The 12,339-nt window shown below is 36.0% G+C and overlaps 1 protein-coding gene across 1 annotated transcript; it reads left to right on the top strand.

Moving 5' to 3' along the window:
- Positions 1 to 8,880: 8,880 nt before the first annotated feature.
- Positions 8,881 to 11,685, top strand: LOC137747135 (2-deoxyglucose-6-phosphatase). The gene is made up of 5 exons (XM_068487159.2): positions 8,881 to 9,128; positions 10,303 to 10,417; positions 10,518 to 10,672; positions 10,921 to 11,182; positions 11,289 to 11,685. The coding sequence occupies exons 1-5, from the start codon at positions 8,980 to 8,982 to the stop codon at positions 11,460 to 11,462; spliced, it is 855 nt and encodes a 284-aa protein (XP_068343260.1). The 5' UTR covers positions 8,881 to 8,979; the 3' UTR covers positions 11,463 to 11,685.
- The last annotated feature ends 654 nt before the right edge of the window (positions 11,686 to 12,339 follow it).

The following is a 12,339-nucleotide window of genomic DNA, read 5'->3' as shown; positions in this document are numbered from 1 at the left end:
TCCCCTATTTCAATTCGGTAAATTATTGCTTCTTGCGATCAATATACTCAAGGGGAACAAACTTTTTCCGAAATACCTATTTAAACACTTCCCAGTCAGCCACTTCCTCTGGGGTGAAATGGCGAACCTCATATCCCCACCAGGATGCCGATTCTTTACCTAAGAACCAAGAAGTCGTCTCTACCCACCTTTCAGAAAGAAGATTCCCTTGACTCTGCAACACTCGAAAGGTATTTTCAATATGCTCAAGCCATCGCTTTGCACCCTCATATCCTTCATGACCCTCAAACTTATCCAGCTTTAAATTATACATGGTCTCCAGAGGAGTCATTTGAGGAGGGCAGAGCGCAGACTGAATAGCGGTAGCAATAGCTTCCCCCAACTGAGCTATATCGGGAAAACTAGGATTAGCTAAGCGATGTGGTTCCCTATGAGGCGGCATAGTTCTCACAGAAGACACCAAAACAATTAGAACACTCACAAAATATGCAGGACTGCCAAACCATGCTCTGATACCAAACTGACACACCTCAATTGAAATCAAGGCGCGCTGGCCGTCGACCAGATGCACAGTGCGGAACCAAAAGATAATAATAAAAGTATGAATAAATAAAAACCAAACTACTAAATAAACTAGTTAAAGTAACACACTAGTGTGAGACTAAGTGTGATAAACATAATCAGAGCACAGAAAGCCTAAGTGCAATCCAGAAGAATGAATACTAATTACACAACACCCAAAGATGATCCTACATTTGTGATGTTCTGTCAGAACCACCGTCAAGTCCTCGTGAGACACCAAAGCATTTCTAACTAGAACCTGGAGGGGCGCAAAACAGAAAGTGTGAGTGGGGAAAAACAAAGCTTTTCAAAATCATTTCATTCTCAAAAGTTCTAACCCCTCTCCGTAAAACCTGTATAATTTCCCAGAAAATAGAATATATAAATATATCATAACCATGCTCAGAGTAACAACATTCACAAATATGTATGTATATAAGCCATGTCAACTAACTCAGCACATGATGTAAGTAACCCAGGTAATGTCAATCAATGCAGAAAATATGTCAACCGGAGTCACCTAACGTGACCTGTATGGCTAAATCTAGAGCTCAAATCCACAACTCAATCACTACACCTGCACACGAGTTGGAACCACCTAAAGTGGTCTGTACGACAGGACTGTGTGTAAATAAATACGCTGAAGTGCTACGATCATGTGAAGACTGTGCGAATAATCGCGGGTCACCTACGAGTCGGAACCACGTAAAGTGGTCTGTACGACAGGACTGTGCACCTAACTTGAATCCAAGATGAGTGTGTGGTGCGGGAGGTGAACATCATGTGAATGACTGTGCCCTACTCTGGGCGGGAGCACTAATATCGGGGTGCAGGTTTATGAGCTCTCAATGCATCTCGCATAACCACTAATTCACAACCATAATCTATAAACTTATCTGGCACTTACCTGTACGTCCACAGCACCAATAAAAAATATATGCAACTACTAATGCATAATTAAAATAGACAAAGACTATGCATGGCATTTAAAACATATAAACAATCAATTTCATTTTCTGGAAAAAACCACAAGTGTATAGGTATATACGGAAAACCAAAAGTCCACTCACTGATATGTGGAAGGATCGTAACCCCCGAGCCTTGAGTGACTGTGCTTGTCCTCAGGATAGGTCTCACCTATATGCGAAACAACTATAAAAACATCAATTTAAAGCACATAGCCAAAATTAGGTAATAACTTCTCATACAATGTTCAAATGGGGTGTTTGGATATACCAACATGATCTACTCAACCTCACGAACATCTCCATATTTTTAAAATAATTTTCCGAGGCCCCACACGCCAGTGAGTGCACGGACCTACGCGCCCCCCACGCGTGGCCACATGATAGTCACACTGACAGTGTTAGTTAACGCCGTCAGAAATATTCCGTTAAACCCTAACGGATTCCATTAAAACTGATTGACGACGTTAGCATATTCCGTCCAAACTAATGGAATATTCCATCTTTGTCTCCGGCGAGTCGCCGGTCGTCGGAAACTGGAAAATCTTTAAAACCTTCGTTTCTCACTCGTTTTTTTTTTCTTTTTCCATTTTCTATGAAATTTGCACCAATGGAAAGCTGGAGATGAGTAGAACAACGTTATACCTATTTGAAACCTCAAAGATCATGGGATCTCGCTGGAGAAATTCGAGAAAACCCGGCCAACCTCAAAACTAGCTTTCCCAACGTCCACTTTCACCCAACGAACCACTCCGAACTTCTTGAGGACCTCACTAAGCTTCCTAAAAACTTCAAATTCCCTACAAATCAATATTTCAAGTGTGCATGAACAGTGACAAAATCGGAGGTTCATGGTTTGACATGAAATCGAAGGATTCCTTACCTGAATTTGGTATGATTGAACTCGTATGGTCCTCATGAACACAAAGGTACCATTTTCCACTTCAATCCGTCACGTTTGCAAGGGTTTTGAGTCCCGTTCGTACAAGTGAGAAAGAGAGAGAGAGTCACGGGGGAAAGAAAAAAGGGATGGGTGTGTGTGTGTGTGTGTCATGTAGAGTCAACCCTCCAAAAACAATTAAACACCCCAAAATGGCAAATACCCACGAAGAGAAAAATCGTCATTTCACACCTACGGTACAAATAATTCGAGACAGGCTGTCACATATTGGCACTCCAAAAATCTCATTCTAAACTCCTCACAAGTGTATTTTTCTTTCCTAATATGGAGAATTTGGAGTGTAGAATTAGATTTTTGGAATGTTAATAACAATTCCATTAACTTAAGATAAACAAATTGTCTCTAAACAGAGCATGGGTGTCATCCAATCTTTTGATTATAAAAAATAAGATAAAAACAGATAATTAATGTCCTTACTAATTATTTTACGATTGAACAAATTTGTAATTAAAATATTAATTAAAAGGTGGTGAAAAGATACGATCACTCCAACTTTTCAATAAGTTCACCCAACAAAATTTGTTAATCTGTAATATGTCGATTTTAACCCTTGAAATAATAATTTGGGAGAAAGAAAAATTCAAAAACTACCATCTCCAACTTTCTCAATTCCAACTCCATCATCTCCACGATCAAAAACCAAATCCGAAACCTCAATTTCTCTCCCTTCACTAAAAGATTACGAATTGAGATTGGCCACCCAAAGCCAAAAAGCAACCATGGTGGTGTTCGCCAACGTCTTCGTCGTCATGGTCCACTCCAGCATGCTAGCACTCCTTTGTCTCTGATCGACTGGGTTGAGAGAGGGAGAGACGGAAAAAGGGAGAGAGAGAGAGGGGATGACCGGAGGAGTGGGAGGCAGCGGCCCCGATGGATTTCTGATATTTTTTCTTTAATTTGTTTTTCTTTGTCAAAAATTGTTTAAAAGGTAGACCATCTTTTATCATTGGGCCTAAAACAAATCTTGTGATAAAACTTAAAGTTTGGGCAGCTTTAGCCCAAAGAACCGGCCAAGCTTATTTTCTAGCCCATCACTGCACGCGGACGCGGCAAACACAAGTCTAGACTCGGCACACTAACGCGCCCAACGCTTTTCCACGTGACATGGGCGGCAGGGCAGTCAGCTCTGGGACCCAACGCCTTTTTTTTGTGATCAAACGACTGGAAATAATGGATGGTTGGTTAATTAAAGGGGTGTGATATCTACACACCCCATTTTACTTTTCACATACCTTTCTACTTTTCAGCAATCGGATTGTATGAATTAAAGAAGATCAACGGATAGAAATTAAGAAGGAATGTGCGAGAAGTAATTTGGAGTGTGTGGATTGCACACCCCTAATTAAATGATTCATAGTCAATTTTTAAAAAAAAAAAAAAATTGATTTATAGATACATTAAATCCAACACTATGATCGAATATGATTAAATTTAATCATAAGAAAAATTTAACGATCTAAAATTTAATTTGACAGCTAAAACAATTTTAAAAAAAAAGTATTTAAATCAAACACAGATAATTTTATTACAAAGAAAGGCTAACACCACGTTGTTCCATGCTTTCACGTTTCATGGGGTAGTTTAGTAATTTTACTATTTATTGGAATCTAAATATTTTTTAGTTAAAATATTCATAAAATATGTTAAGATAATCTACATAAATTTTAATTTATAAGTTACGAGGAAAAAAAGTAGCCTAATCTATTTTTTAATAATATCTAGCTAAACTTTTGAGCGAAAACCAATTAATGAGAAAAACTGTTGGAGTTGGTCTTACTATAAGAATTAAGGGCAAGTTTGCAAGTTCAGTCACAAAATTTTTTGTTGGGTGAACTTATTTTGAAGTGTATCAATAAAGGCATTATTTTGTTTATTTGGGAAATTAGGAAATTATTAAAAGACCCATGTATGAACATTTTTCTTTATTCAACCGCTAAATATTTTTCATTTGAAATTTAGGCGTTTGAAAAAAAAAATTTCTTAAGGCGCTTAATTGTTGATGAACACTCAAATAAAATATATAAGTGCACATATGACGGTGTCTATAATTGTCTCATGGTGCAGTTTATTCTGATGCAACCGATAGCTTTCTTAGTGATTTTGTGTGTAGAATCTTAATGGTAGTGATCACCATTTTTTTTTTTCACAGTTTGTCTTCAAAGTCGGTGTTGCTTGTATGCAAAAAGTGTTCCCTTACCCGTTTTGTTGGCAATTTTGTGCGCATAGTTTTCCAGGTGACGGAGTATAAAGTGATCGAATTTCTAGTTGTAAGAATTCAAGTTTCTTTGGCTTTGGTGTTGGATGTGTTCTCGTTCTTGTCACACCCAAAAAATTGATATGGTGGCTAATAGAATGGTCAAGTTGTTGTTATTTTTTGTTTTGAGTCCTTTTTGTTCGAGGATCCTTCAAATTTAATCCATAATGCACTATTTGAAGTTTGTACTTTTTCTTAAAATGCTAATAAAATCGTTATAGTTTTGCCATGAAAAATAAATAAATAAGTACGTAAAAATTTTGCAGACAGTAATAACGAAAAAATTAGTGGTTGTTAAAATCTTCTAGAGTATAAGTAGAATTAAATATATATAATAATAGAGATAAACTATAAAAGAATATTTTTTTTTATAAAGAAAATAAGTATTTTATACGGTGTAAACATAGAAAATATAAAAATTAGTTTAAATGTTATAAATAGTCAAAAGAGAGAATCTTTGCTAGAGATCAAAATGGAACATGATAAATATCACTTTGTCTTGTTTTCTTTACTTTTGTTGGATAAGAGAGATGAATACAGAAGAAAATAAGTGAGTGAAACTTGTATAATTTCTTCTTACTTTCTGCTTTGAGCTTTTGTTGTTTGCAAGAAAAAACTGAAGTTGTTTCAGTGTAACAATGGCACAAATTCACCTCTTTATTTGGAGGTTTTTTGACACATCCCGACAAAAATCAAGGTGTGCTGCCCATCAAGTTTTAAATTTGGTCGGGAAGTGTCAGTTTGGTATCAGAGCATAGGTAGCATAAGTGCAGTCTAGTAGGACAAATACTAATTATACAATACCAGAGGTTGTCCTACATTAGTGATAATATGTCAGAACTGTCGTCAATTCCTCGTAAGCCACCAACAAGCACTCTTACCTAAAACCTGGAGGGGCGCAAAACAGAAAATATGAGTGGGCTTTTGGTTTTCAGTATACATATATATATATATATATGCTTGGTATTTTCCCAGAAAATGTGTTTAAATGGACTTGTGTTTTAAAATGCCATGCCAAATGTTTTATGTTTAGAATATGCATTTAGTAGTTGCACATATTTATGTTTGATGCTGCGAGCGTTCATGTAAGTTCCAGGTGAGTTTATAGATTGTGGATGTGAGTTGCACAATTATGCTGAGATGTATCTATAGCTCATAACATGCACCCTGGTGTCAGTGCTCCCGCCCGTGGTCAGGGCACAGTCATTCACGTGATGTTCACCTTCCGCACCATACGCTCACCTTGGATCCAAGTTAGGTGCACAGTCCTGTCGTACAGACCACTATAGGTGGTTCCGACTCGTAGATGACCCGCGATCATTCACACAGTCTTCACGTGATCATAGCACTTGAGCGTATTTATTTACACCCAGTCCTGTCGTACAGCCCACTTTAGGTGGTTCTGACTCGTGCACATGCATACTTGTTGAGTTATTGGTTAAGTTGTACAGGTCGCATTAGGTGACTCTCGACTGGATGGATGAGCTATAGACTCAGCCATACATGTCATATTAGCTGACTCCGGCTGATATGTTACTTGTCATTGACTTACGTCACCTAGTTTACCTAATTTGTTATACTGAGATTTTTGGCATGGTATACTTGTGGATTTTCCTATTCTGAGCATGGTTGTGATATATATATATATATATATGTATTCTAATTTCTGGGAAATTATACAGGTTTTACGGCAAGGGGTTACTACCTTTGATAATTGAAATGGTCACACCTTGATTTTGGTCGGGGTGTGTCATTTTTCGTCTGACATTATATAGTAAAAAATGGCACACCTAAATAGGTAAGCAAAACATTATTCACAAAGTCTAAAAATGAATAGTGAATTTCAATCATCCATCTTCCATCTTCCATCTTCCAAAGCTTTTGTGTAGGCTATCCCACTAGTTTTATAGTGGACATTCATACTACTTTTACAACACTCTTCTTTGGATGCCTATATATCAATATCGATTGTCTCATTGAAACCTTGCTAAAAAAAAACTCAGTGAGAAAAATCGTAGTTGAGGGAAAAGAATACAACTTTGCTTGGATCATTTATGTAGTTTTGAGTGTGCTTTTGTTGCCTCATTAAAACATTGCTATGAAAAACACAATGGGAAAAATTCTAGTCAAAGAAAAAAGAGTACAACACACATGTCTCAGGTGCTTCCCCTGATTCCACACTTCAATCTGACTGATTAATAAATCGACGTAATCTGATACCATGCACCTGCTTCTAGAATGTACACTTTGGTAGAGATTTGTTGAACAAGTCTGCTAGATTATTGTTGGATTGAATTTGTTTGACTGTTTGACTTTAATAACTTTAGCTTTCTAAAGCTTATGTGTGTTGAAAAACTTTGGAGATATATGTTTGGTCTTATCGTGTTTAATGAATCCTTTCTTCATTTGAGCAATACATGAGTGTGCTTTTTAAGTTATGAATTTTGGATGTGATGAATCATTGATCTTAACAAAAAAAACATTCACAATTGACTTCATGGAGAGCAAGTATTTCCAGATTGTTGTATTTCGATAAGTGAACGCATCCAATTTGTGAGTGGGCTTTAGGTAAATCAAAGAGAAAAACAATATATGCATATCCAACAAAATTCTGGTCATTTATGGGTTTCTCGGAGTAGAGTAGGACCATGTATGTTGTCTCATGAAGATATCATTAAACATCTTTGACTCTTTTCCAATGTCGAATTATGGGAAACAATTTTTGGCAAAGGAGATCAAAACTAGTTAGGATTAGGTCGCCGTGCTAGATAATGTGTTAAAAATAGGCAAAAACAAAAAAAAAAAAAAACAAAAGGAGAGAACATTTACTAGAGAACGAAGTGGAACATGATAAGTCGCCCTGTCTTGTTTTCTTTACTTATGTTGGATAAAGGGAGAAGAATACATAAGAAAATAAGTGAGAGAAATTTGTATAATTTCTTCCTGCTTTCTGTTTTGACTTTTGAGCTTTTGTTTTTTTGCAAGGAAAAAATGAAGTTGTTTCAGTGTATCCACTAATGCAATCTCACTTCTTTAGATAGAGGTTTTTCATTTGACATTATACAGTAAACAGTGGCACACCTAAATAGGAAAGCGAAACATTATTCACAAAGTCTAAAAATGAGTAGTGAAATTCAATCATCCATCTTACAAAGTTTTCATGTAGGTCATCTCACTACTTTTATAGTGAACATTCATACTGCTTTTACGACATTAAACAATAACTACCATTTTTAAAATAAAATATTGTCGACTTTACCATCAAAAATTTCACTCATTTACTCTTAATAAGGTAATGTGGACATCACATAGCCACATCAGTATATAGAATAGTATCGATAATTATCATATTATTTAGTTACGGTGGACTGAAAAATCAATTTGACAAAAAGTTTACACCAATACAATTTTAAGAACTCATGTAAATTTCTAAAACTGAAATACACGTGGTTCATTTTAAAACCATCCAAAACCCCTAATCCAACATTCACAATTTCAACTTAATTTAGGTTTAAATTCTTACATGCACGAGTTTCAATTGGTAAACTAACAGGGCGAAGACTTTTCGCACAAAGTAAAAGTTAGGAAATTCAAAATTAATTGAAAGTTTAGAGTGCAAAAAAGTGTAATAAAGCCTACAAATTGCAATTAGAGGTATTGTTAAAATTTATTGTAAATAAGATTAAAAAAAAAATACTAAAATTGAAGTTTTCTTCTATCAAATAAAATGGTATTTTATTTAAATTTAATTTTAAAGTTTATAGCGTATTTTCATCGTACAAATTTTAGAATTTTCATCGGACTATCTTTTAAAAAATCATTGTAACTAAAGTTTGTAGAATTATTCGAATGTATAAAATAGATATGAATGCCAAGTAAAATATTCAAAATAAACTGTTTAAATAATTTTTCAGTTGAAAGATAAAACCGTATTACTTAGAAGGAGTGGATTGGATATGTAGTATTATCCTTATTTTTCTATCAAATAAAATGGCACTAATTCTTCCTCTCGAAATAAGATGGCATTTATTCTTCTTTTCCAAATAAAAAGCATTTATTCTTTTTTTTTTTTTTTTTTTTTTTTTTGGGCTCAAGCCATTTATTCTTCTTCTTCTTTCAAATTAAAATGGCATTTTTCAACTCTTAGATAGAATATTCCATTTCAAAAGAAGAAAAGAGAAGCTAAAAAAAAATCGACAACCCCATAAAAGTGGAGAGGTCGGCCAACGTTCCATACCATGCTCGCTCTCCCTTCTTCTCGTCTTGTTCCTTCTCACCACTTTCCCAAAACCCATCTCCAGAAAACTCACACACGCAACCCCACTAAATCCGGATCTCCCTCGCTAACAATGGCGTCCCTCTCATCAAATGCTCACGCACTCGATAGGTATTTCTTTTATTTTCTTGCTTTTTTAAAAAAAAAATTATTTTTGGTTCTCCAAAGCAAAATTTCCTGCTGATTTTGTTATTTTATTTCATAAATGGTAAATTTTGTAGGAATCAGTGTTTGTTCGAGTTTTCGTTGTATTGCATGGAAAGTATAATTGTTGGGCAAAAATTATATATTTAGAAGAGCGTTGCTGTCCTTGTTCATTAGCTATGAACATTTTATGTGATGAAAATAATTTGAGTGATTTAGTCTGAATTCCGGTTTACAGGAATCGGCATGTTTGAGAATAGCATTGTTCTTATGAATTCCGATCTTGATTCTGAACAAGCAAACAAACAAAATTGTCAATTTGTTCTTTCTTAATTTTGTGTGGGATCGCTGGCAAATTGCTTAAGTTGAACAGGCCAGCCTTTTCGCCGGCGATCCACTAGACCTTTAATGTAAAGCTGTATGTGTTTGAGCCCTAGTTAACATTTGGCAACCCGCATACTAAGCGGAAATCCGCTCCTTGTCGACTTCGGGAAAAGTTGTGTTCTGTCTAATTAAAAACCTTTCTTTTCCCCTTGCTTGTGGTTTGGGTCGGGGATCAATGGTTGATATAATGGACAGTTGAAAAAGTTTGATCCTTATCCTGCCTTAACAAATATGTTCATTCTTATTAGCTCAAAGGGTTCAACCCTTCAGACATTGATGCTGGGACTAAGGGGATTTTGATTGCAAATCTATTTGCCTTGTGTGCACAGTGATAAATTAGCAAAGTTATTTGTCTTCTGGTTACTTGTTATCAGCTTGACTTTGCCAACTTAGTATAGCTTAAACTCGAGAAAACACTAAGCGGGACAAAAGGCCGAAGCTCATAATCTTTCTTAGCACTGCGATAATTTTCTGCATCCTATAATATTGGTAGTTTTATTAAGAGATCTTTGTGCATGCATTTTGTAAAATGTTAAGACTCACCACAATTGACAAGAAAGTATGGTATCTTATCTAGCATTTAAAGATTTTTAACTGTGATATATGTTTACCTAAAGTAATATTTATTTTAGAACAAACTGTTGTGCTTCATTGGGCCAAGCCACTAGACATAGCATCTTAGTTTTGTCACCTTCATATACTTTCAGTTTTTGTGACTGATTGCTTGCTTTAATCACCTTCCATTTTGTGACGACAGAAAATCTTCTCTAGCTTGTGTTGCACCTCTAGAAGCAATTCTATTTGATATTGATGGAACATTGTGTGATTCAGATCCCTTCCATTATTATGCTTTCCGTGAAATGCTTCAAGAAGTAGGCTTCTCTCTCTCTCTCTCTCTCTCTCTCTCTCTCTCACGCAGACATATGCACAAACACAGCATTTTTCTCAGACTCACGCTTTGGTGTACCACAGGTAGGTTTTAATGGTGGGGTTCCTATCACTGAGGAATTCTTCAGTGAGAAGATAACTGGAGGACATAATGAGTATCTTTGTAGTATCCTCTTTCCTGATTGGGATATCGAAAGAGCAAGACAGTTTTTGGTAGATAAGGAAGCCATGTTCCGAAGGTAACTTCAAAAATCTGTCAAGAAACTGCATGCTTGATATCAAATACATTTCGGGTATATAACACATTGGTATTATTAGTTAGACTTCTTCTGTGGATGGAAGGAAATTATCTTAAACTGTATCAACTACAATCTTCCTTGACTAATGGGGAATTCTATTTCTGTATCAAGTTGTGGAATTATCTCTTTCAATTATATAAGGACCCTATCTCTTGTCTCAACTTGATTTACTGAGTGTGATGTTGCAGATTGATATCTGAAAAGATAGAACCTCTTAAGGGCCTACCTAGGTTGCGCCAATGGATTGAAAAACAAGGCTTGAGACGGGCTGCGGTAACAAATGCTCCAAAACTAAATGCCGAGCTAATATTATCAAAGTTGAAGCTCACGGATTTCTTTGAAATTGTTGTTCTTGGAGAGGAATGCGTACGAGCAAAACCATTTCCTGATCCTTACTTGACGGCTCTTGAAAAGCTTAACCTGTCAAATGAGCATGCTTTCATCTTTGAGGTTTGTCTCTCAGAACTTTGTGCTGTGCAATCAACAATAGCATTCGATCTTCAGTAAAATTTTGACATACATTGCACTCATCTCTGTTCTACTTTTGGTTGTCAAGGATTCTGTTTCGGGAGTGAAAGCTGGAGTAGCAGCTGGAATGCCGGTAGTGGGTTTAGGCACAAGGAACCCCGAGGAAGCATTGATTAATGCCGGAGCCTCCTTTGTTATTAAAGATTTTGATGACCCAAAATTGTGGGAAGCACTGGAAGAGATTGTGAAGAAGGCGGAGTAACAACGCTTACAACTCGAAATGCAATGACAAAGAACAATGATAAAGTAGCAAAAGGTGTAAGCTTCTAAATTTCTAGATAAATAACCATGCTGTACTTGTGTAGTATAGTGTTCTGGCACAGGGACATCCTAGTGAAATATGGTGATCCTGCTCTATCTTAACTTCAAATCATGTTTTTGTTGTACGTTTGAAAGCTCAATCAATAAAAGCTGACCCTTTGCTATTCGTATCCTTTTTAGTTTCAAGAGATATTATTTTGTTTTTAGACTTGATTTATAAAAACTCAGTGCCCTTTTAATGCCTATTTCGCTATCAGTTTTTTTTTTTTGGGGGAGATAGAGGGAAAATACAAGAGAGAATAGTATGAAGAATGGGAAGAAAGGGTGGTGAGGGATGTGGAAGAAATGGATATGCACGACCAGAAAAAAAGGGGAAATGCATATGAATATGCCCACTTTACATCAAATCACCTCGCCAGATTTAGTCACATCTAAAAAGAAAGTTTAGAGACGGAAACGAAGCTGGGTGACAGATTTTGCCAACATTGTTGTCATTAACCGATGAGAATTGATAAAACACATTTTTTTTTAGCTTCTTATTCATTCTTGTTTATTCAAGTTTGTTGTTTCCATTAGATTTATTCGGGGCTCGGGGGATAATAAACGAGCGTCAAATTCCCTTACTTAAAAGAATTATGCTAACTCAAGGGATTCCCTCCAACCATCACAGGGTGGAATAGTAGTTGGAGATGAATTACAAGCTTGTATTCCACATAACACGTTCTGGGTTCGATTCATGGCACCGATGAATTATAGGATGGTGGTCAGGAAGAGGCTGAAATGTTTTTGTGAGTCTTTTCGGCCACTGATAGGGTAGA

Source organism: Pyrus communis, chromosome 2, assembly GCF_041283825.1.
Source record: "Pyrus communis isolate YQ-2024b chromosome 2, ASM4128382v1, whole genome shotgun sequence".
In the NCBI taxonomy this organism is placed as follows: Eukaryota; Viridiplantae; Streptophyta; class Magnoliopsida; order Rosales; family Rosaceae; genus Pyrus; species Pyrus communis.
Note: the sequence above shows the minus strand (reverse complement) of the source record. Positions and strands in the feature narration are given on the sequence as shown.